Source organism: Pinus tabuliformis, chromosome Q (genome assembly GCF_031772625.1).
Source record: "Pinus tabuliformis cultivar Carrire ecotype Pingquan chromosome Q, CPIR1, whole genome shotgun sequence".
Classification (NCBI taxonomy): domain Eukaryota; kingdom Viridiplantae; phylum Streptophyta; class Pinopsida; order Pinales; family Pinaceae; genus Pinus; species Pinus tabuliformis.
In genome coordinates, this window is record NC_142296.1 from 34,624,591 (window position 1) to 34,649,682 (window position 25,092).

Sequence of the window (25,092 nt, forward strand, 5' to 3'; positions counted from 1 at the left end):
CTTGTGATTGTTTTAGAGCTTTACAATGTAATTGTTGTTGATGTGAGCTAATCTCCTTTTCCCATCCCCCTTAATGGAGAAATGGATTCACATTAATCTCAACACTACCCCAAGAGGTTTGGTAAAAATATCAGCAACATTGTCACAACTATTACAATATTCAATATGGATTTCTTTTGACTGAACTTTCTCCTTGAACTTTGTGTTCTTATGGAATACTGGGTTATTTACAAGTTTGATGGAGCTCTGGTTGTCACATTTGATCACTATTGCAACCTTCTATTCTTCTCGAGCATCAAGGAGAAGTCTCCTCAACGAAACTTCTTCACATGTCGTTGCACACATAGCTTGATATTTAGCTTCTGCAGAAGACCAAGATACTGTGTTCTGCTTTTTTCTACTCCATGTAATGACCCCGGATCTAATGCTAAATGCATAGCCTATTATGGATCGTTTCTCATCTACATTTCCATCCCAATTAGAGTTTGAAAAACATGTCAATTACCTTAAAACACCTTTTGTTGCAACCCAATGGCTCTCAAGGGGCTTTGACGTAAGTTGGCTCAATGCACTAACTGCATAAGCCAAATCAGGCCTAGTTGTAGTCAAGTAGATTAGACTCCCAACCAGTTGTCTATACAAAGTCGCATCTACCTGCATAAGCCAAATTAGGCCTAGTTGTAGTCAAGTAGATTAGACTCCCAACCAGTTGTCTATACAAAGTTGCATCTACCTCCTTAGTGGTGGGGTAGCTTTAAACGTTGTCTGGTCATCATTTTTTGGACTTGGCTTGACAGCTACATCATCTTCTTTCCCTTCCTGCTGTTGCTGCTGCTCATTGTTGTCACCTGATTCGTCACTTCCTTCTTCCACCAACAAGCGTGGCACATGCCATTCTTCATTAGCACTCTCATGGCTTCCATCATTAACCTGCTCATGGAACACTACATATCTGCTCGCAAAAAAATTATGAGTAGAGGGATTAAACAATTTGTAAGCCTTAAATTCTGTACAATACCCAACAAAAATACATTTGATGGCCTTTGAATCCAGTTTCTTTCTATCTTCCTTTGGGACATGGGCAAAGGTTTTGCTGCCAAAAACTCTCAAATGCTTAATTGCATGCTTATAACCAAATAAAGCTTCAAAAGGAGTTTTGATATCTAAACTTCTTGTTGGACTCCTATTCTTTAGATATAATGCAGTATTAACTGCTTCAGCCCAAAAGCCGTTAGAAAGATTCTTACCTTTTAACATACTGCGAGCACACTCCACAAGGGTTCTGTTCTTCCTCTCTACAACCCCGTTTTGTTGAGTGTGGGGTACTGTAAGCTATTGTTGTATCCCATTACCTTTGCAGTATTTGAGGACACTAGTTTTCTTGTACTCTCCCCCTTGATCTGAGCGGAGAATCCTGATGCATTTACCTATTTTCTTTTCAACCATACTTTTGAACTGCTTGAAGTATTCATAGAAAATTCATCTCTGTGCATCTTCCCCAATGCACATGCATCACAGTAAATATGAACAGGTTTTAAAACAGGAAGACCTTCGACCATACCTCTTTTCTGTAAAAGCAGCAAATCATTGAAGTTAATATGGCCGAACCTTTGATGCCATAAGTCCATTGTAGTTATGGCTGATGACGTCAATGCCTGTTGTGGTGTGCTTTTGACATTTAGGTTGTACAATCCTCCCACACGAATACCTGATGCAATAGGCTTCATAGAATACAACAAGTCTTTAATGACACAATATGATTTATAAGATTCTACCTTGAGATTCTGATGAGTTACAGTAGAAACATAGATCCTATTCTTTTTTATCCCGGGTACATACATAACATTATGGATATGTTTAATATTTCCATCATGCAAAACAATAGGAATACTACCATATCCTTTAATTTCGTACACTCTATCATCGCCAACATAGATGTTTTCTCCACTACTGGTCTCTTTGAAGTCTTCAAACCCCTATTTGTTCCGTGTCATGTGGATGGATGCACCAAAGTCCACAAACCAAGTATCTGCTTCATCATCCTTAGCTGAAAGTGCAGAGTCATATATGAACAGTCTGAATTTATGACTCACACGCTATTTATGTCTCTTCCAACCTTCATCAAACTTCTTCATGCAATATCTGGCTATATGGCCGATTCTACAACAATAAAAACATTTGGTCACAGAGTCATTTTTATTGAAATATGTACCTTGAGAAGGGCATCCTTCTCTGTGGGGCTGTGCTGCACTTCTGTGCTGCATTTGGCTTTCCTCTGAAGGGCTTCTTCTTCACCATTTAAGGCTAGATCTGAACTCTGAGGTTTATGAGTCAGTCGCCTTTCCTCCTCTTGCATGAGGATCCCTATCAGTTCTTCAAAAATGGGGGATTGTTCTCTTGCATTCAAGACAGTGATGAACATCTGATACTCGTCATTCATACCATTCATGGTAATTGTGACCAAATCTGTATCTAACATGGCTTCACCGATATCACCCAGCTTGTTCTTGAGCTCTTTGATCCGCGAAATGAATGCTACAACTGTCTCATTCTCCTCCATCTTGATGGAAAGAATCTTTCTCTTCAAGAACAACAATCGATTGGTGTTCTTGACCTCATAGAGATCCTTGAGCATCTTCCAGATCTCTGGTGCAGTCTTGCAATCACGGATATGGGGAATAACACAATATTTGACTAACAATTTCAGGAGCATTCTCACCTTAGTCTCCCGCTTGTCCCAGGCTTGGATTGTTGTTGTTGTTCCTCCTGCAATCAGGTTTGGGTTCACCTCATCATTATTCACAATTTTCCATGCATTATGTCCCTCAAGCATGGTTTGCAGCTTGAATTTCCAACCAAAGTAATTGGATCCATTCAGCTTGTTGTTTTCATTGAGGTAAGCTTCTGCTAATTGATTATTCATGTTGAATGAATAGAAAAATACTTCAGCCCAAACAATTAAAAAAACAACCTCAGATCTTCTTAAAAAAAAACACTACCAAACTCCAGATCCAATGAGCCCAGATCTGTCTTTAAAAAATTTGCCCCCTTTATCAAACAATAAGCCCTTTTGTTTAATTAAAGAATTTTTTTTAACTTTAATTAGAAACTTAATCCAATATCCTCGTAAGCACAATACCATTATTTTATTGATGAACCATGGACCAACCAATAAATCCAAACTCGGGTTGCAACTTAAACATACTCACAAAAAAAAGGAATCCCGAGAAGGAACACGCAGGTTCAACACCCTCTCCGAATTTGTTTTGTTTTTCATTTTGAGTAAAACAAACATAGTCTCTGAATTAGCAATGCAATGAATCAGACACCTCTTCTCACACAGATGGCAGCGCTAAAAAAAAATGTTTGCGATCAATGGAGAATTCTTGCTCACTACCTTGCAAGCTCCACGTAGACAACACCTCCTCGCAGCCTTCACGCACTTCCAATCCACAGGCTGGTGCAGTACAAATGTGGCCTCCTTCTCCTCCTCCATGGTAGTTTGACTTCCTCGTTGAGTTCTGTCAGCGTCGTTTGCACCAACGCATATTTCCTCTGCTATAGCCAAGATGTCCTGCGGCCTCCTCCACAGCCTTTGATCTCTTCACGTTGCTGGAAGTTTTCTCCTTCACGTGGATTTGGATCATCGACCACAGAAGCCGTGGTCTCCTAAAGCAGCGATCCATGCTCAAAGCTGCTCTTGCACCCTACTCATCGGCGAATTCTTTCCGATCATGGCCGGATTGTATTTCAAGGAACTCGTTTAAGCCGCAGAAAACTATAGCCACTTGTGGGAAGAGGCTTGCTTATCATCGGTTCTGGATAACCAACAACCAAGCATACATGTGCAGATGCCAATACTCGACCACGACAGTCCTAACCTCCTCTCTTTGCATGAAGTAGCGAAAAACGTGCCCTCCAACCACTCGGTAGTCCTCGCTTGCGAAATAAACAACAAAAAATCACGCACACAATGTTTTCACCTTTCAAGGTCCGTGTGATTTTCTGCGTTGATCACGCCTCAAACACGCTGGTCTCTCTCCATTCAGGGTACAGGCATCTTCAGCTCTGTAGCTCTGATACTATGTCAAAATATGAATCGAACTTTATTAATTCAAATATGAGAAGCTTACAGGTGTGAAACACCACCTGTAAGACTGCCTCTACAGAACACGCTCTGCCTTACAATTGATTACATGAGAAATATATACACCAAACACACATTTAGGGAAGTTGAACAGAATCCTAGAAAATAGGAACAAAATCCTAATCTAGGGTTCGGTTTGAACTGTTTCTCTATTAAGCGAGTTCTACATTAATCTCAACACCATGCTCACCCATTATTAAATTCACAGACTAGAATAATCATTCATATACTTTGCTTAATATTTTTCCTTCCATTGCACACCACTAACAATTCGAAACCGCAACTTTCTCTAATTTATCACTAGCAATCATAGGGTATTTACTAGAATATATACCAACATTTAGAGTCACATGAATGACATAGTATAACGTAAATAATCAAACCATAACAGCCAATAGAGAGACACTTGGGAATCGAGCACCTCCACCCAATGAAGAAATGACTTCCTCCATTCCACCCTCGATCTCAGAGTGATTGTGTCGAGCATTCAACAACCTCTTATTGATCCCTTCAATGGGTATTTAATTCACTTCTTTCATCATAAGGTTTCTTTTAGCAGAGTCTCGTTTTTGTGGATCTTTTTATCCACTTGCTTAGGCTTTTCCATAAAAGCCCGCCTTTCTCTCCCACAGTGCTTTTCTGCTTTTCTAAGCTTAGTATCTTTCTCCACCTAAGAAACTTAATGGAGCTTTCTCTCCCATCCATTAAGCTTATATAGAATTTTATTCTAGATTACTTCTTGTTGGACACCTAATCCTAATGGGTTAGTGTGGAAGTCGAATGGACAAAAGCAGTCCAAGAGACCTTGGGATCTGAAACCCAAGAGTCACATATTTGTACTATAAATGTATATCTGATGTTAATAAAAAATGTATTGCATGATTTATCCTTCCTATCTCTCTTGTTGTCCATGTGTGTTTAACATGGTATCAGAGCGGGTGATCTCCTGCCCTGCTCATATTTGAGCCACTTGTTTTGTGGCCTCTCTTTGCATGTCAGAACTGCAGACATTTTCCTGTCCACTAAATTTATGGCAAGTTATGCCCTCATTCTCTGTCTTTCAACCGTTTTGGCTTGTCAGCGTCTCAGACCTCCTTGCGCATAACAAATCTATCGCTTCAACCTGTAGTGCCACCTATTATCTGCCATCCCTATTAACGATGCATGTGATTCTTTACCGATTTTTATGCTGCTGATACATATAATTCTTAAAAGAAATTTGGAAACGGCTCATATCATTTACCAGCAATGATGATATACGTTATTTTCTATGAGAATTCTCTGCATCAATGTTCTGTGCTCAGACTGTCAAATCTTTGCCAAGCGTTACACTAGCATTCTCTGCCTTTCTTTTTTTGCATGAAACATTCTCTGCCATCACTATTTATTGGCAGCAGTTAGAAAATTCTCTCTTCCTGGAGTTGTAGCCTATTTTTGTGAGGGTTTACAAGTCAAATAAGTGGTCACTACCATTGCAAAAGCGCAACTATGCCTCAATAGCTACCTAATATTCATCGTGAGTTACTCCTCTCTGTCTCCACTCAGAAACGCCCCTTTGTCTATCAGATGTGATTTTTGGGTACTTGATTATTTTGGCAGGGGTTTTTTATTCTTTAGGCATTATAACACTGAGCGCTCCACAGCCCTGGGCTCTCTTCCTCATCTTGAAGCTTTGGTCTACAACCGCTAGCATAATGTTTCCTGCATTGCCTCAATGCTTCAGTTTTTTCCCTACACGTTGTAACTAATCTTGAGGCTCCAACACCTCCCCGTCAACGTCACAGGTTTGAATCACCGCGCTTCGGTTTTCCTACCGTCGTCTCCGGGTCCCTACTGAATATTGTGTTGGTTGAAATTCTCAAGTGGTAAAACTCAAATTCAAGGTTCGAGCTTCTAAAGGCGAGTGAATGGGTGTTGGTTAACTTTATATCGGCTTTCATTCCATTAATATTCATCGTTCCAGCTATCTGGAAAATTCCCGGCGATTTGAGGCTCCCTGTGAAGTCTCAGATTGGTAGTGCTAGTGATCGAGGCGGAATCGTTGACAATTTTCCGCTATTCAGTGAAGGATCTGGCTATTCTCGTGGCAGAAACAAGCTGTCGATTAGGTTTCTGAGGCGTATCAATATTGCAGAATTGTGTGAGCGAGAACGGTGGAACATCATTACTCGTTGGTTGTTGCTACAATGGCGGGCTGCCAGAGATAGGCTATTTCAAGATTCACTGTAACTGCTTTTTAACATAATAAGCTGTGGAAAACCACCATAGTTGTTCATGTTGTTGTGCTGCAGAGAGAGGAAATGGGTTACATGATGGTATTGTTCTGTCAGGATTGAAGGTTTTGTGTAACTGTTTGGTTTACTGAAGTGGATGTTGTTGTTGTTCAGCCCCTTTTCCTGAAACGAGGGAGAATTTGTATATTGCTCCTCCTGTTGTTCTTTAAGTTGAAATTTCGCGGCATTAGGATCAGTTGATGGAGCAGTTTGTGGATGATCATTTATGCTTCAGGCTTCTTCTGATTTGAAGCCTTGTTTGTGGAGCCTTTTGATTTGAATTTTGGAGCTGTACATCTGGCGGATGCAGAGGGAGGCCCGCTCTTTGCCTTCTCTTGATATGGGTGTTTTCAACCAACGTTATCGTGCCCCGCTCTTTGTCATCGATAAACCAGAAATACATTAAAACGCGTGGTTTCAGGCGGCCTCCGTCTCGAAGATTCGATGGTGGTGATAGATTTAGCTGTACGCAGATGAGTGAAGGTCTCCACTGCCTCCGTAAGCCTGTTGGTCTGGCAGAGTGTCTTATTAAGCGAAGACCCTGTTGCAGCATAACAGCTATCAATCCAAAAGCCTCGTGACCTGGCCTGACAGTTGAGCTGGCGCCGTGGTGAGTTTTCCCTCTCTTGCATAGCCCATGTATTTTATGTGCAGGCATTTCTGCAACCGTTGGTTGTTGCCCTTGCTTTGTATTTTCCCAGGAGGAGTGGGGAGCCCCGATTGATAGAATTCCGCAGTATGTTTTTTATGTTGTTTGCAAGGTGATTTTCAGATGATCTGGGCTACACAATAATGGCGTTTGGATTTGAGTATTTCGGCAAGTGATGATGCCGATTTGATTGAACATAGTGATTTAAAATTCATTTATGTTGCGGCATGTGAGTTTGCTATGTACTGTTAACACCCACAGGGATGGTTTGCATTGAACGTTTTTTTTTTAGTGAGTACATCATTTGTGAGTGTAACTTGACATAATGCGGGGTTTTTAAGGGCTGAGAGTAAATCTGGTTATGGGCTCAGGTCTAGAGAAGCAAAGGGATTGTTCATGATGGGTGGTTTGAAAACCTTGATTTGTGAATCTCTCTATGTGCAAGAAATCAGCATTCAGGTTGGATAAGTCAAACAGTGATTAAGTGATTCAAGCACCAGAGGCTAATCCTAGAGTGGCAAGTTGAGCAGCATATCACTATACCTGTGCTTGAAATCTTAATGAGTATAGACTATTGGAAGTGATGTTTGGTGATGTACCTTTGCTATAGAGGGTCTCAAACTTCCTCATCTCATTGGCTGTGTATATATTGAAAACACTCCATATTTATTTCTGTCTTGGAGCTGAATAAGTTGCATATATTATCACTGTGGTGTTTTCTCTGTAATGATGGAGCTTCTTTGATGTTATAACACTTATCTGCAGCCACTGTTCTTCCTAACATTTGCTGGTATATTCTACTTCAGATCTCTGTTATTATTAGAGTTGATATATCAGAGGTATATGTAATCCATTCTTGTAGTTGAAGTTCGAATTTCAAAGAAGGAAGAAGTCATTTAGTTGTGCATCCATACAAAGCGTATCTTGGTATACCTGAGCATTTTAAGGGTGAAACATATCTATTGTATCTGTGTTGGAAGGACTTTGAGCCTCTCATTCTTGCTGGACACAAATCTGTTAGTGATTGGCTAAATTCTTAGCTGGAATTAGTTGAGTGCCTTTTTCAAACTGATATTCTTAATTTTTTGAAATCTTCAATAGCTGGGGTTTTTCTAGACTTGCTGAGTGTTCATTTCTTTGTTGAGACAATGGCTAGATTTCATGATGTATTAGAGTTACTGAATACACTAATACACTCCACTATTGGTGGGAAGGTAAATGTAGCAAAGACACTCTTTGTGACATTCAGACCTGCCTGCATGATGCACAAGAAAAGATCGACTTTTTGCAGCTTGAATCACAGCTACAGCAAGAAGAGCTACACCATTCTGAACCTGTTTCTGTTCAGAACATTGAGACAACCACCCATCAGTAGCATGTTAATAATGGTACAGTTCATTCAAATAAAGCAGCAGTTGTATATGCAGATGCAGAAACTCAGTCTGCACTTCCCAAGCCCATCATCAGACCTTGGGAAAAGCTTGTCCACAACAAGCACAGAACTGGTCTTGGATATGACAAGGACTTGTCCTTTCATATTCCAAACTATGCCAAGCCCATTCAGTTTCAGAGTGCTGGATTCATTCATGACAGTTCACATGCTTCTCATGACAGTTCAGCTTCAGCTGTTCCAGATTCTGTGCCTCTTCCACAGCAACAACAACAACAGATCGTGAAATGCCAACACTGTGACCGAGTTGGCCATCTGAAAGATCACTGTTTTGATCTTCATCCATGTAAGCACTGTCATAAAACCAACCATTCTTCACACAGATGCTTCAAAAACAAACGTCCTGCAAGAACAAAGATTCATCTTGGATGGATCGCTTCTTGGTAATGGGCATCAACAGCCAAGAAGATATTCCAAACACATGTCAGAACTTGTTCCAGAATATTGAATAGTCTTGCAGTTGAGTTTTCTCCATCTTCTCACCTTGTATCTGACAGGGGGGAAAATGATGGTCATCTACAAGCTTCAAAGTCACATCAAGCGAGCCTGAGCCACAACCTGCCACACCAGTTTCAGAGTTGTAGCCAGAGACAAAGATGCCCCTGAACATGCCTTCAGTTGGCAATCTGGGACACTTCCTCTAGCAGAAGACTCCAGCTTCTTGCCAGTTTTGGAAGAGTTCCGGGAACTGCACTAAGCGTTCCAGTGTTGGTGGTCATCCTTAAACCACCGTCCTTTTTTACCAACATTTCATAGAGCACATTCAGCCTAGTGCTGCCATGCATTTTTTGCACATTTTGTATTACAGCTCTCTTCTTGGACTCATACATAACCCTTCGGATTAAGGGGGGGAATGTTGGACACCTAATCCTAATGGGTTAGTGTGGAAGTCGAATGGACAAAAGCAGTCCAAGAGACCTTGGGATCTGAAACCCAAGAGTCACATATTTGTACTATAAATGTATATCTGATGTTAATAAAAAATGTACTGCATGATTTATCCTTCCTATCTCTCTTGCTGTCCATGTGTGTTTAACACTTCTCATGAAATAATCTCATTAATAAATGAGATTTATATTTATTATTATTTTTTGGCAAGAATCTCCTTTCTGAGTGTCTCATTCCCAAGTACATATATCTCATATATTTATTTATTAATAAAAAACATTTACATAATTAATGAAATATTCTTCTTTGGATTTTCCACCATTCTTTCTAACCCAACTCAGTCTAACCAGAGTGGTTTTACTGCAACGGAGGGATATTACAACCTTACCAGTTGATGCTGGTAAACCGATCATGGCTTCCAGGAAATTCAGTTGATTCAATTCCCTTATCAATAGAAGATCATGCGTGTGGGACCTATAGAGAAACACATTTTGTTCCTCCCGCAGTTAGAACTTCTATGGTCCAGTGCAAAGGACCCAGCTCCTGTGGAGTCCTCTGAGGACTAGATGTTATTTCAGTTTAGTTTTGGATGTGTTTTTTTTCCTGTTGTATATGTCGGCTAGTACTGAATATTGTAGCTTAGTAGACAAAAATCATTGGTTATACATTCAGGCCTATAAGGCCTTGTGTGACAGACTTAATAATTTCAGATTTTGGATGGCTTACAATGCGTTTCGGTGGCCAAGAGACCTGGTTTCCCTTCTGGCTAGGTTGAGGCCACCGAACATCTTTAAATCAACTTTATTAACAATGTTTAAAAATGTTAATAAGATTTATATTTAATGATGATGATGATGATGATGATGATGATGGTTAACGTCCGCTGAGACCAAACAATGGTCTATCGGACCTAAAGAAACAAATTATTTATTTTGATTTAATATTTTATTCCTATGCTCAAAAAGCTTGGAGAGAAGCCTCTCGAGCTCACTATAATTTTGACATTGTAAAAGGCTAGGAAGGTCAGTATTGTAACAAAGATTACGAAATTGAGAAGAAATCATTAATGTTGCTTTTCAGATTATGTAATTTATCTTCAGCTCTTCTTAAGGCAGCAGCAAACTTCAAAAACTCCTACCTGCACAAACACAATTTCAAAGCATCATTTATATATATTTTGTGGAGAGCAGGTATTGCAAAATGCAGGTATATATTTTGGTTGTCTTTATGGTGTTACAGCTCCATTGCAGTTGGATGACAGTGAAGAGATTCATGTGGCTGAGGCCATGGTGGCAGAGTGGAAAGAGTTTTTATGGGATGTGCCAGAAGAACAGGCTGCTTTGTGGGGCCACTGTCAAGATTTTTTTTAAAAATACTCCTTTCCCCCATTGCAGGCGGGTATGTTCTTCCTGAAGCATGCAGAAGCTATTGAAAAGGATGTTCCAGCATTAGAGCTGCATGGAATGCTGTTGCTTGCATTACAGTGGTTAAGTGGCAGCATGACACAGTCGCAGCCGGTCTATCCCTTACATTTGCTTCGAGAAATTGAAACTAGAGTGTGGCTTCTAGCTGTGGAATCTGAAGCAGAGATGAAGAATGGAAAGGCCATTTTTCAGATTCCAAATGTTTATTTGAGGTCAAACCAGGAATGTAATATAGGAAATAATGCTAGTGTCATTGACCACACAGCAAGTATCATTGCAATAATGGATAGTCACTTGAACATCATCAGAGCAAGATCTACAGATCAAATTGATAACAAGGAAATTAGCAAGTCAGATAATCGTAATCCACACATAGTAGACATTAGTTTCACTAATGTGTCTGGTGGTGGCTCAAAACCAAAACGAAGGAACAGAGGGTATGTACTTCATAAACGAGCTCCACTTGATAGTGCAGAAAGAGGTCAGAGTGACACTGAAGATAATCTATTATCTTCTATATCTCCTATCAGAAGTAATGAACATGGGGGTGTTTTTCCATCATTTGAGGAAAATATAAAGATAGAGGCAGCTCTTGCAGGATGGGAAGAAAGGGTCGTAGCAGCAGAACTTGAAAGGGCTGTGTTATCACTTCTAGAGGTTGGTCAAATAGCTGCAGCAAAACAGCTCCAACACAAACTTTCACCAACATATGTACCATCAGAGCTCTTACTTATAGAGGAAGCTTTGAAAGTTGCAGAGATTTCCAATCCTAATATGAATGGATATGTTACATTGCCAATGACCAAGTGTCCGGCATTTGCATTACTCCAGTTTTTGAATGTAACAGAAAACATCAATATGAGGACACCTTTAGAGGTATTAGAAGTGATTGCAACTAAATGCTGTGAAGGATGTGGAAGAGGTTTATGCAAGAGGATAATAGCGGTGGTGAAGATTGCCAATTTTCTAGAGCTGTCATTTTCTGAAGCATTCCAGAAGCAGCCAATTGAACTTCTTCAGCTTCTTTCTCTCAAAGCCCAAGATTCACTAGAGGAAGCTAAACTTCTTGTTGAGACTCACTCAATGCCGGCAGCAAGCATTGCACGTATTCTTGCAGAATCATTTTTGAAGGGCCTTTTGGCAGCACACCGTGGTGGATACATGGAATCATCACAAAGAGAGGAAGGACCTGCTCCTCTTTTATGGAGAGCCTCTGATTTCTTAAAGTGGGCAGAATTGTGTCCTTCTGAGCCAGAACTTGGGCATGCCTTAATGCGGTTGGTCATAACTGGTCATGACATGCCTCATGCCTGTGAGGTTGAGTTGCTCATTTTGGCGTACCATTTCTACAAGACATCTGCATGTCTTGATGGAGTGGATGTTCTTGTGGCCCTTGCAGCAACACGAGTTGAGTCATATGTTGCAGAAGGGGATTTTTCGTGTTTGGCTCGCTTGGTGACAGGAGTTGGGAATTTCCATGCTCTGTATTTCATGCTGGATATTCTCATTGAAAATGGTCAGCTTGAGCTCCTTCTTCAAAAATATGCCGTGGCAGATGCAACAACAGAATCGGCAGAAGCTATCAGAGGTTTCCGGATGGCTGTTCTTTCAGCTCTGAAGCATTTCAACCCTGATGATCTTGATGCATTTGCCATGGTATACAATCATTTTGATATGAAACATGAAATGTCGGCTCTGTTGGAGTCATGTGCACAGAAGGCCCTAGATCAATGGCTTCAGCGTCGTGATAAAGAACAGAGTGAGGAGTTGTTAGAAATGATGCGCTTCTATGTAGAAGCCGCTGAAGTTTACTCAAGCATAGATGCAGGAAATAAAGCAAGATGGTCTTGTGCACAAGCATCATTAGTTTCCCTCCAAATACGAATGCCAGATACCATGTGGCTTAATCGTTCTGAAACAAATGCACGGCGAGCTCTTGTTGAACAGTGCCGATTTCAGGAAGCGCTGATTATGGCAGAGGCATATAACTTGAACCAATCGGGAGAGTGGGTTCTAGTATTATGGAATCAAATGCTGTGCCCAGATTTGATAGACCAGTTCTTAACTGAATTTGTTTCAGTGCTATGCTGATGCACTTAATGACACTGAAGAACATAGTCACGACAATATGCCTTCTTTCTTATCCAAAAAGGAAGAGCAAATCAATAATTTTGATGAAAGAGAATTTACTCCCTCAAAACAACGACTGGAGACTAATGGATCAGATAGACGAGAAGATAATGGTGTTATCTTTAGGGAAACTACAGCTTGCTTTCCAGATACAAGCATTTCAAAATGCCTTACAAGTGTTGAAACCGTAGAAGACCGCGTGGCTGGCCAGTTGTGAACATGGGAGAATTGTGTCATCAATGGGAGCCTGCGTAATAGAGAAATAAGATTCGATCTTCTATTAATAGCTTTAGTTAAATCTCCAGGTGGATCTACGCCCCAGTTGATATCTTTAAATGGCCATCAGAGGATTTTAAACCGCATTGAGTTGTTTATACATAAGTCGTTGTTTTATAGAACCTTCTGCATATGAATTAAAGCTATCAGTTACGTGGCAATCGTTGCAAAGTGGCATTCAAAAGTGCGATTACCTATTTCTATCATCAGCTAGTTGTCGCTGGAATAATGGAAGGCTTTTCTATCTTTAGGAGCAGATGGAGGATTCTCCTCTATTTTTATGGCTTTAGTTAAAACAGCGCCTCTGTTTTGGGCAGCAGTTTACTTTTAATGTATTTATTATAAAAACAAATTCATTTTGTAAGGAGAGAGGAAAGTGAGAGGGGGAGAGTTTTTTCTGAGCGCTGGGAGCTGCTGGAGAAGCAGAGAGCTTTGTATTGTACAGTTTTCTGCAGAGAATTTAATGGAATTTCAAAGCTCTGTTTGCTGAGATTCATGTGGTATGTTGATTTAGCATAAGTTTTTCCCTTTGTCTCATATGTAATCAGTATGTTCCATTTCATTTCATGACCCTTTCAAGCTGAACAAATGAAGTGATTAGGTAGGAATTCATAGTATTATATGCTCCTCCTATAAGTTTGTTCGCATTCGATGTTTTCTACTGTTTAAGGAGGATTCAGAGTTATTGTCTGCCCTCCTTAGCTCCTCACCAGTCTTGCCATCCCATTTGAAACCAGATTTGGTGTTAAATTGCATGCCTACCTTGCCTCAGTTGATAACCTGTGTAGTCATTATATTTTTCTGTTTGAAGCTGTGATTTTGCCCATGTAGCCCAGAAAAGCCCCGTCATTCCATTAAAAAACCCCAAAAATCATTAAATCCAAACCCCCTATCAATTTACTAGCCTAAAATCCTTATTCTTAATTGGTCAGCCTAATCATATTGAAAGATCTATCGAATCTGACCCGAGAGAGCCTTCTCATACCTCGTAGGGCTAGCTACGAGGTGAAATGGTTTGATGTAGCCTTGAAGGTTTACCTTCCTCAGCCTAGGGTGAAATCTCAAGCGCTAACATATTGGCGACCATACTGGGGAGAACAAACTTGTTTGTGTGTTGATGTGTGAGTTTCGCAAGTCTTAGACGGAGCCTGAAGTTACGCCAGAAGCCTTCGAAAACGCTCTTGTTTTACATCAGCGTTAGTAGATAAACGCTGCTTCAGTCAATCTCCGTGAGCTTGTGAAAACGAACACTTCATTTGCATTTTTACCCCAGTACATATATCAAGTTCAGATCTGATTGTTGATAGTGGACAACGATCAGACACTTGAAAGTCTAAATCATTCACCTGGCGACTCCAACTCGATCCAGACATTCCAGTGCCTGTTGATATGTTCATGCAATGGTAGGGTATGTGGCAGACCCTGCACTTTGTGAAGTTCTAGATGGAGTTAGAGAGATGTTAGCAGATATTGAAATTAATGAAGAATTTTTCAGTATTTTCTTTCGATGTGTGAAATCTCCGAAGCTTCATCTTGAAGGCAAAACTAGATTTTATGAGTTAGTTGTTGAAAGAGTTGAAAATGAGATTCAGTATCTCGATGAGAAAATTCAGTCTTATGATTTCCAAGACCCTAAAAAGTTCTTGGAAATCCTTCCTCCATCGAAACAAGAAATAACAGATTTGCCTATAGAGGTATACATTGACAATGTGCAGTTGGAAGTATGTATTGCAGAGTTGGGGCAGCCTACAGAGGCCGTTGTCCGTGATCCTATTGCGGCCTACATGGACACATTTTTCAGTTTGATTGACAGATCGGGCTGTCTTCTCGGTGACCAGGATCAACATGTGCATGAAGGGCTGCCGGCAACTGCATCTGTGACTTCGTGGCAGCATTCTCAAGCGGCTTCATTGTCAGGTTTACTCGAGTGGTTAATTTGGCATTTTAGCATTACTTGATCTATTGTTTGTACAGCAGATTAGAGTAGGTTTTGTAAATAAATAAGCAGCCACAAGGGCAGCATCTTGTTTCAGTTGGCTTTTAGTTTGTTTGAGTTCAGTTTCAGTGTGAAAATAAGTCTTCAGCTGTGTTGATTTGTTGATGATGACTCCATTGCCCAATGGTGGAGGCACGGTCTGCTCTCCCAAAGTTTTGCGGTTCTTGGCACCTCCAGGAAGCTGCAGCTGCCATCCCAAATGGAGCCGATGTTAGACTCTGTCTTATATCAGAGATTGATTCTTCTTCAAAACCAGGTTTTGAAGAAGAAATCATTAATGTTGCTTTTCAGATTATGTAATTTATCTTCAGCTCTTCTTAAGGCAGCAGCAAACTTCAAAAACTCCTACCTGCACAAACACAATTTCAAAGCATCATTTATATATATTTTGTGGAGAGCAGGTATTGCAAAATGCAGGTATATATTTTGGTTGTCTTTATGGTGTTACAGCTCCATTGCAGTTGGATGACAGTGAAGAGATTCATGTGGCTGAGGCCATGGTGGCAGAGTGGAAAGAGTTTTTATGGGATGTGCCAGAAGAACAGGCTGCTTTGTGGGGCCACTGTCAAGATTTTTTTTTAAAATACTCCTTTCCCCCATTGCAGGCGGGTATGTTCTTCCTGAAGCATGCAGAAGCTATTGAAAAGGATGTTCCAGCATTAGAGCTGCATGGAATGCTGTTGCTTGCATTACAGTGGTTAAGTGGCAGCATGACACAGTCGCAGCCGGTCTATCCCTTACATTTGCTTCGAGAAATTGAAACTAGAGTGTGGCTTCTAGCTGTGGAATCTGAAGCAGAGATGAAGAATGGAAAGGCCATTTTTCAGATTCCAAATGTTTATTTGAGGTCAAACCAGGAATGTAATATAGGAAATAATGCTAGTGTCATTGACCACACAGCAAGTATCATTGCAATAATGGATAGTCACTTGAACATCATCAGAGCAAGATCTACAGATCAAATTGATAACAAGGAAATTAGCAAGTCAGATAATCGTAATCCACACATAGTAGACATTAGTTTCACTAATGTGTCTGGTGGTGGCTCAAAACCAAAACGAAGGAACAGAGGGTATGTACTTCATAAACGAGCTCCACTTGATAGTGCAGAAAGAGGTCAGAGTGACACTGAAGATAATCTATTATCTTCTATATCTCCTATCAGAAGTAATGAACATGGGGGTGTTTTTCCATCATTTGAGGAAAATATAAAGATAGAGGCAGCTCTTGCAGGATGGGAAGAAAGGGTCGTAGCAGCAGAACTTGAAAGGGCTGTGTTATCACTTCTAGAGGTTGGTCAAATAGCTGCAGCAAAACAGCTCCAACACAAACTTTCACCAACATATGTACCATCAGAGCTCTTACTTATAGAGGAAGCTTTGAAAGTTGCAGAGATTTCCAATCCTAATATGAATGGATATGTTACATTGCCAATGACCAAGTGTCCGGCATTTGCATTACTCCAGTTTTTGAATGTAACAGAAAACATCAATATGAGGACACCTTTAGAGGTATTAGAAGTGATTGCAACTAAATGCTGTGAAGGATGTGGAAGAGGTTTATGCAAGAGGATAATAGCGGTGGTGAAGATTGCCAATTTTCTAGAGCTGTCATTTTCTGAAGCATTCCAGAAGCAGCCAATTGAACTTCTTCAGCTTCTTTCTCTCAAAGCCCAAGATTCACTAGAGGAAGCTAAACTTCTTGTTGAGACTCACTCAATGCCGGCAGCAAGCATTGCACGTATTCTTGCAGAATCATTTTTGAAGGGCCTTTTGGCAGCACACCGTGGTGGATACATGGAATCATCACAAAGAGAGGAAGGACCTGCTCCTCTTTTATGGAGAGCCTCTGATTTCTTAAAGTGGGCAGAATTGTGTCCTTCTGAGCCAGAACTTGGGCATGCCTTAATGCGGTTGGTCATAACTGGTCATGACATGCCTCATGCCTGTGAGGTTGAGTTACTCATTTTGGCGTACCATTTCTACAAGACATCTGCATGTCTTGATGGAGTGGATGTTCTTGTGGCCCTTGCAGCAACACGAGTTGAGTCATATGTTGCAGAAGGGGATTTTTCGTGTTTGGCTCGCTTGGTGACAGGAGTTGGGAATTTCCATGCTCTGTATTTCATGCTGGATATTCTCATTGAAAATGGTCAGCTTGAGCTCCTTCTTCAAAAATATGCCGTGGCAGATGCAACAACAGAATCGGCAGAAGCTATCAGAGGTTTCCGGATGGCTGTTCTTTCAGCTCTGAAGCATTTCAACCCTGATGATCTTGATGCATTTGCCATGGTATACAATCATTTTGATATGAAACATGAAATGTCGGCTCTGTTGGAGTCATGTGCACAAAAGGCCCTAGATCAATGGCTTCAGCGTCGTGATAAAGAACAGAGTGAGGAGTTGTTAGAAATGATGCGCTTCTATGTAGAAGCCGCTGAAGTTTACTCAAGCATAGATGCAGGAAATAAAGCAAGATGGTCTTGTGCACAAGCATCATTAGTTTCCCTCCAAATACGAATGCCAGATACCATGTGGCTTAATCGTTCTGAAACAAATGCACGGCGAGCTCTTGTTGAACAGTGCCGATTTCAGGAAGCGCTGATTATGGCAGAGGCATATAACTTGAACCAATCGGGAGAGTGGGTTCTAGTATTATGGAATCAAATGCTGTGCCCAGATTTGATAGACCAGTTCTTAACTGAATTTGTTTCAGTGCTATGCTGATGCACTTAATGACACTGAAGAACATAGTCACGACAATATGCCTTCTTTCTTATCCAAAAAGGAAGAGCAAATCAATAATTTTGATGAAAGAGAATTTACTCCCTCAAAACAACGACTGGAGACTAATGGATCAGATAGCCGAGAAGATAATGGTGTTATCTTTAGGGAAACTACAGCTTGCTTTCCAAATACAAGCATTTCAAAATGCCTTACAAGTGTTGAAACCGTAGAAGACCGCGTGGCTGGCCAGTTGTGAACATGGGAGAATTGTGTCATCAATGGGAGCCTGCGTAATAGAGAAATAAGATTCGATCTTCTATTAATAGCTTTAGTTAAATCTCCAGGTGGATCTACGCCCCAGTTGATATCTTTAAATGGCCATCAGAGGATTTTAAACCGCATTGAGTTGTTTATACATAAGTCGTTGTTTTATAGAACCTTCTGCATATGAATTAAAGCTATCAGTTACGTGGCAATCGTTGCAAAGTGGCATTCAAAAGTGCGATTACCTATTTCTATCATCAGCTAGTTGTCGCTGGAATAATGGAAGGCTTTTCTATCTTTAGGAGCAGATGGAGGATTCTCCTCTATTTTTATGGCTTTAGTTAAAACAGCGCCTCTGTTTTGGGCAGCAGTTTACTTTTAATGTATTTATTATAAAAACAAATTCATTTTGTAAGGAGAGAGGAAAGTGAGAGGGGGAGAGTTTTTTCTGAGCGCTGGGAGCTGCTGGAGAAGCAGAGAGCTTTGTATTGTACAGTTTTCTGCAGAGAATTTAATGGAATTTCAAAGCTCTGTTTGCTGAGATTCATGTGGTATGTTGATTTAGCATAAGTTTGTCCCTTTGTCTCATATGTAATCAGTATGTTCCATTTCATTTCATGACCCTTTCAAGCTGAACAAATGAAGTGATTAGGCAGGAATTCATAGTATTATATGCTCCTCCTATAAGTTTGTTCGCATTCGATGTTTTCTACTGTTTAAGGAGGATTCAGAGTTATTGTCTGCCCTCCTTAGCTCCTCACCAGTCTTGCCATCCCATTTGAAACCAGATTTGGTGTTAAATTGCATGCCTACCTTGCCTCAGTTGATAACCTGTGTAGTCATTATATTTTTCTGTTTGAAGCTGTGATTTTGCCCATGTAGCCCAGAAAAGCCCCGTCATTCCATTAAAAAACCCCAAAAATCATTAAATCCAAACCCCCTATCAATTTACTAGCCTAAAATCCTTATTCTTAATTGGTTAGCCTAATCATATTGAAAGATCTATCGAATCTGACCCGAGAGAGCCTTCTCATACCTCGTAGGGCTAGCTACGAGGTGAAATGGTTTGATGTAGCCTTGAAGGTTTACCTTCCTCAGCCTAGGGTGAAATCTCAAGCGCTAACATATTGGCGACCATACTGGGGAGAACAAACTTGTTTGTGTGTTGATGTGTGAGTTTCGCAAGTCTTAGACGGAGCCTGAAGTTACGCCAGAAGCCTTCGAAAACGCTCTTGTTTTACATCAGCGTTAGTAGATAAACGCTGCTTCAGTCAATCTCTGTGAGCTTGTGAAAACGAACACTTCATTTGCATTTTTACCCCAGTACATATATCAAGTTCAGATCTGATTGTTGATAGTGGACAACGATCAGACACTTGAAAGGCTAAATCATTCACCTGGCGACTCCAACTCGATCCAGACATTCCAGTGCCTGTTGATATGTTCATGCAATGGTAGGGTATGTGGCAGACCCTGCACTTTGTGAAGTTCTAGATGGAGTTAGAGAGATGTTAGCAGATATTGAAATTAATGAAGAATTTTTCAGTATTTTCTTTCGATGTGTGAAATCTCCGAAGCTTCATCTTGAAGGCAAAACTAGATTTTATGAGTTAGTTGTTGAAAGAGTTGAAAATGAGATTCAGTATCTCGATGAGAAAATTCAGTCTTATGATTTCCAAGACCCTAAAAAGTTCTTGGAAATCCTTCCTCCATCGAAACAAGAAATAACAGATTTGCCTATAGAGGTATACATTGACAATGTGCAGTTGGAAGTATGTATTGCAGAGTTGGGGCAGCCTACAGAGGCCGTTGTCCGTGATCCTATTGCAGCCTACATGGACACATTTTTCAGTTTGATTAACAGATCGGGCTGTCTTCTCGGTGACCAGGATCAACATGTGCATGAAGGGCTGCCGGCAACTGCATCTGTGACTTCGTGGCAGCATTCTCAAGCGGCTTCATTGTCAGGTTTACTCGAGTGGTTAATTTGGCATTTTAGCATTACTTGATCTATTGTTTGTACAGCAGATTAGAGTAGGTTTTGTAAATAAATAAGCAGCCACAAGGGCAGCATCTTGTTTCAGTTGGCTTTTAGTTTGTTTGAGTTCAGTTTCAGTGTGAAAATAAGTCTTCAGCTGTGTTGATTTGTTGATGATGACTCCATTGCCCAATGGTGGAGGCACGGTCTGCTCTCCCAAAGTTCTGCGGTTCTTGGCACCTCCAGGAAGCTGCAGCTGCCATCCCAAATGGAGCCGATGTTAGACTCTGTCTTATATCAGAGATTGATTCTTCTTCAAAACCAGGTTTTGAAGAAGAAATCATTAATGTTGCTTTTCAGATTATGTAATTTATCTTCAGCTCTTCTTAAGGCAGCAGCAAACTTCAAAAACTCCTACCTGCACAAACACAATTTCAAAGCATCATTTATATATATTTTGTGGAGAGCAGGTATTGCAAAATGCAGGTATATATTTTGGTTGTCTTTATGGTGTTACAGCTCCATTGCAGTTGGATGACAGTGAAGAGATTCATGTGGCTGAGGCCATGGTGGCAGAGTGGAAAGAGTTTTTATGGGATGTGCCAGAAGAACAGGCTGCTTTGTGGGGCCACTGTCAAGATTTTTTTTTTAAATACTCCTTTCCCCCATTGCAGGCGGGTATGTTCTTCCTGAAGCATGCAGAAGCTATTGAAAAGGATGTTCCAGCATTAGAGCTGCATGGAATGTTGTTGCTTGCATTACAGTGGTTAAGTGGCAGCATGACACAGTCGCAGCCGGTCTATCCCTTACATTTGCTTCGAGAAATTGAAACTAGAGTGTGGCTTCTAGCTGTGGAATCTGAAGCAGAGATGAAGAATGGAAAGGCCATTTTTCAGATTCCAAATGTTTATTTGAGGTCAAACCAGGAATGTAATATAGGAAATAATGCTAGTGTCATTGACCACACAGCAAGTATCATTGCAATAATGGATAGTCACTTGAACATCATCAGAGCAAGATCTACAGATCAAATTGATAACAAGGAAATTAGCAAGTCAGATAATCGTAATCCACACATAGTAGACATTAGTTTCACTAATGTGTCTGGTGGTGGCTCAAAACCAAAACGAAGGAACAGAGGGTATGTACTTCATAAACGAGCTCCACTTGATAGTGCAGAAAGAGGTCAGAGTGACACTGAAGATAATCTATTATCTTCTATATCTCCTATCAGAAGTAATGAACATGGGGGTGTTTTTCCATCATTTGAGGAAAATATAAAGATAGAGGCAGCTCTTGCAGGATGGGAAGAAAGGGTCGTAGCAGCAGAACTTGAAAGGGCTGTGTTATCACTTCTAGAGGTTGGTCAAATAGCTGCAGCAAAACAGCTCCAACACAAACTTTCACCAACATATGTACCATCAGAGCTCTTACTTATAGAGGAAGCTTTGAAAGTTGCAGAGATTTCCAATCCTAATATGAATGGATATGTTACATTGCCAATGACCAAGTGTCCGGCATTTGCATTACTCCAGTTTTTGAATGTAACAGAAAACATCAATATGAGGACACCTTTAGAGGTATTAGAAGTGATTGCAACTAAATGCTGTGAAGGATGTGGAAGAGGTTTATGCAAGAGGATAATAGCGGTGGTGAAGATTGCCAATTTTCTAGAGCTGTCATTTTCTGAAGCATTCCAGAAGCAGCCAATTGAACTTCTTCAGCTTCTTTCTCTCAAAGCCCAAGATTCACTAGAGGAAGCTAAACTTCTTGTTGAGACTCACTCAATGCCGGCAGCAAGCATTGCACGTATTCTTGCAGAATCATTTTTGAAGGGCCTTTTGGCAGCACACCGTGGTGGATACATGGAATCATCACAAAGAGAGGAAGGACCTGCTCCTCTTTTATGGAGAGCCTCTGATTTCTTAAAGTGGGCAGAATTGTGTCCTTCTGAGCCAGAACTTGGGCATGCCTTAATGCGGTTGGTCATAACTGGTCATGACATGCCTCATGCCTGTGAGGTTGAGTTACTCATTTTGGCGTACCATTTCTACAAGACATCTGCATGTCTTGATGGAGTGGATGTTCTTGTGGCCCTTGCAGCAACACGAGTTGAGTCATATGTTGCAGAAGGGGATTTTTCGTGTTTGGCTCGCTTGGTGACAGGAGTTGGGAATTTCCATGCTCTGTATTTCATGCTGGATATTCTCATTGAAAATGGTCAGCTTGAGCTCCTTCTTCAAAAATATGCCGTGGCAGATGCAACAACAGAATCGGCAGAAGCTATCAGAGGTTTCCGGATGGCTGTTCTTTCAGCTCTGAAGCATTTCAACCCTGATGATCTTGATGCATTTGCCATGGTATACAATCATTTTGATATGAAACATGAAATGTCGGCTCTGTTGGAGTCATGTGCACAAAAGGCCCTAGATCAATGGCTTCAGCGTCGTGATAAAGAACAGAGTGAGGAGTTGTTAGAAATGATGCGCTTCTATGTAGAAGCCGCTGAAGTTTACTCAAGCATAGATGCAGGAAATAAAGCAAGATGGTCTTGTGCACAAGCATCATTAGTTTCCCTCCAAATACGAATGCCAGATACCATGTGGCTTAATCGTTCTGAAACAAATGCACGGCGAGCTCTTGTTGAACAGTGCCGATTTCAGGAAGCGCTGATTATGGCAGAGGCATATAACTTGAACCAATCGGGAGAGTGGGTTCTAGTATTATGGAATCAAATGCTGTGCCCAGATTTGATAGACCAGTTCTTAACTGAATTTGTTTCAGTGCTATGCTGATGCACTTAATGACACTGAAGAACATAGTCACGACAATATGCCTTCTTTCTTATCCAAAAAGGAAGAGCAAATCAATAATTTTGATGAAAGAGAATTTACTCCCTCAAAACAACGACTGGAGACTAATGGATCAGATAGCCGAGAAGATAATGGTGTTATCTTTAGGGAAACTACAGCTTGCTTTCCAAATACAAGCATTTCAAAATGCCTTACAAGTGTTGAAACCGTAGAAGACCGCGTGGCTGGCCAGTTGTGAACATGGGAGAATTGTGTCATCAATGGGAGCCTGCGTAATAGAGAAATAAGATTCGATCTTCTATTAATAGCTTTAGTTAAATCTCCAGGTGGATCTACGCCCCAGTTGATATCTTTAAATGGCCATCAGAGGATTTTAAACTGCATTGAGTTGTTTATACATAAGTCGTTGTTTTATAGAACCTTCTGCATATGAATTAAAGCTATCAGTTACGTGGCAATCGTTGCAAAGTGGCATTCAAAAGTGCGATTACCTATTTCTATCATCAGCTAGTTGTCGCTGGAATAATGGAAGGCTTTTCTATCTTTAGGAGCAGATGGAGGATTCTCCTCTATTTTTATGGCTTTAGTTAAAACAGCGCCTCTGTTTTGGGCAGCAGTTTACTTTTAATGTATTTATTATAAAAACAAATTCATTTTGTAAGGAGAGAGGAAAGTGAGAGGGGGAGAGTTTTTTCTGAGCGCTGGGAGCTGCTGGAGAAGCAGAGAGCTTTGTATTGTACAGTTTTCTGCAGAGAATTTAATGGAATTTCAAAGCTCTGTTTGCTGAGATTCATGTGGTATGTTGATTTAGCATAAGTTTGTCCCTTTGTCTCATATGTAATCAGTATGTTCCATTTCATTTCATGACCCTTTCAAGCTGAACAAATGAAGTGATTAGGCAGGAATTCATAGTATTATATGCTCCTCCTATAAGTTTGTTCGCATTCGATGTTTTCTACTGTTTAAGGAGGATTCAGAGTTATTGTCTGCCCTCCTTAGCTCCTCACCAGTCTTGCCATCCCATTTGAAACCAGATTTGGTGTTAAATTGCATGCCTACCTTGCCTCAGTTGATAACCTGTGTAGTCATTATATTTTTCTGTTTGAAGCTATGATTTTGCCCATGTAGCCCAGAAAAGCCCCGTCATTCCATTAAAAAACCCCAAAAATCATTAAATCCAAACCCCCTATCAATTTACTAGCCTAAAATCCTTATTCTTAATTGGTCAGCCTAATCATATTGAAAGATCTATCGAATCTGACCCGAGAGAGCCTTCTCATACCTCGTAGGGCTAGCTACGAGGTGAAATGGTTTGATGTAGCCTTGAAGGTTTATCTTCCTCAGCCTAGGGTGAAATCTCAAGCGCTAACAGTAACCATAATCAAATCATGGTCAACTATAGGCAAACCATATTCAAAATATGGTCAACCATTGTCAAACCACATTTAATACACAGTAAGTTATAGTCAATCATATTCAACTATGGTTGAACACAGGAAAACCATGGTCAAATGATGGTCAATCATAGTAAAACCATGTTGAACCATAGTCAGTCATGATTAATCGTTTTCAAAACATGGTCAACCATAGCCATACAATGGTTAACCATAGTCATTCATACTTAAAACTCATTATTACTTCCTCACCAGATTCAAAATTCTCTTATCATCTTAGAAGTGATTATGAAGAGACCTGGATCTTGGATTCAGGGAAAACTTAGCACATGACTTGTCGACGTGATTTTATTTGGAATTTTCAAGATTGCCAACTTAATTCCATTTTTCTTGTAGGCAATACAAAACATACTCCTTATGGAAAAGGAGCAGTTAAAGTTTTTCTTCGTGTCATTAGAGAAAAAATGATTTCCAATGTATGGTATGTACCAACTTTTATGAAAAAATTGCTCTCTTTAGTCACAATTCGAAAAGCAGGACATCAGGTGATTATGGAAGATGGTTTAGTCAAGATTAATTCAATCAAACAGAGCTTGAAATCTATCATGACAGGTTATGAAGATGGAAAACTGTTACAGATGAAAGGGATAGTTATTCCAAGGAATTCTGATTTTGCAGGGGCAG

General features: G+C 40.4%; 2 protein-coding genes and 1 pseudogene across 2 annotated transcripts; all 3 read left to right on the plus strand.

The window, feature by feature from the left end:
* Positions 1-7,212: 7,212 nt before the first annotated feature.
* On the plus strand, positions 7,213-12,922 carry LOC149218140 (uncharacterized; annotated as a pseudogene).
* Positions 12,923-12,959: 37 nt separating this feature from the next.
* LOC149218141 (uncharacterized) lies at positions 12,960-17,959 on the plus strand. Its single transcript, XM_089386490.1, has 2 exons — positions 12,960-13,167; positions 15,684-17,959. Exons 1-2 carry the CDS (start codon positions 12,960-12,962, stop codon positions 17,957-17,959), a joined length of 2,484 nt encoding a protein of 827 aa, XP_089242616.1.
* Positions 17,960-19,731: 1,772 nt separating this feature from the next.
* LOC149218142 (uncharacterized) lies at positions 19,732-22,996 on the plus strand. The gene is made up of 3 exons (XM_089386491.1): positions 19,732-19,813; positions 20,009-20,191; positions 20,721-22,996. Exons 1-3 carry the CDS (start codon positions 19,732-19,734, stop codon positions 22,994-22,996), a joined length of 2,541 nt encoding a protein of 846 aa, XP_089242617.1.
* Positions 22,997-25,092: the final 2,096 nt, after the last annotated feature.

Excerpts from the sequence above, each read along its gene's own strand:
- LOC149218142 (XM_089386491.1), top strand. The coding sequence starts at position 19,732 with ATGTTAGCAGATATTGAAATTAATGAAGAATTTTTCAGTATTTTCTTT. Across the intron at positions 19,814-20,008 it reads TCCGAAGCTTCATCTTGAAG|AGTTGGGGCAGCCTACAGAG; the intron begins GCAAAACTAGAT and ends TATGTATTGCAG. Across the intron at positions 20,192-20,720 it reads TCAAGCGGCTTCATTGTCAG|CTCCATTGCAGTTGGATGAC; the intron begins GTTTACTCGAGT and ends ATGGTGTTACAG.
- LOC149218141 (XM_089386490.1), top strand. The coding sequence starts at position 12,960 with ATGCCTTCTTTCTTATCCAAAAAGGAAGAGCAAATCAATAATTTTGAT. Across the intron at positions 13,168-15,683 it reads CGTAGAAGACCGCGTGGCTG|CTCCATTGCAGTTGGATGAC; the intron begins GCCAGTTGTGAA and ends ATGGTGTTACAG.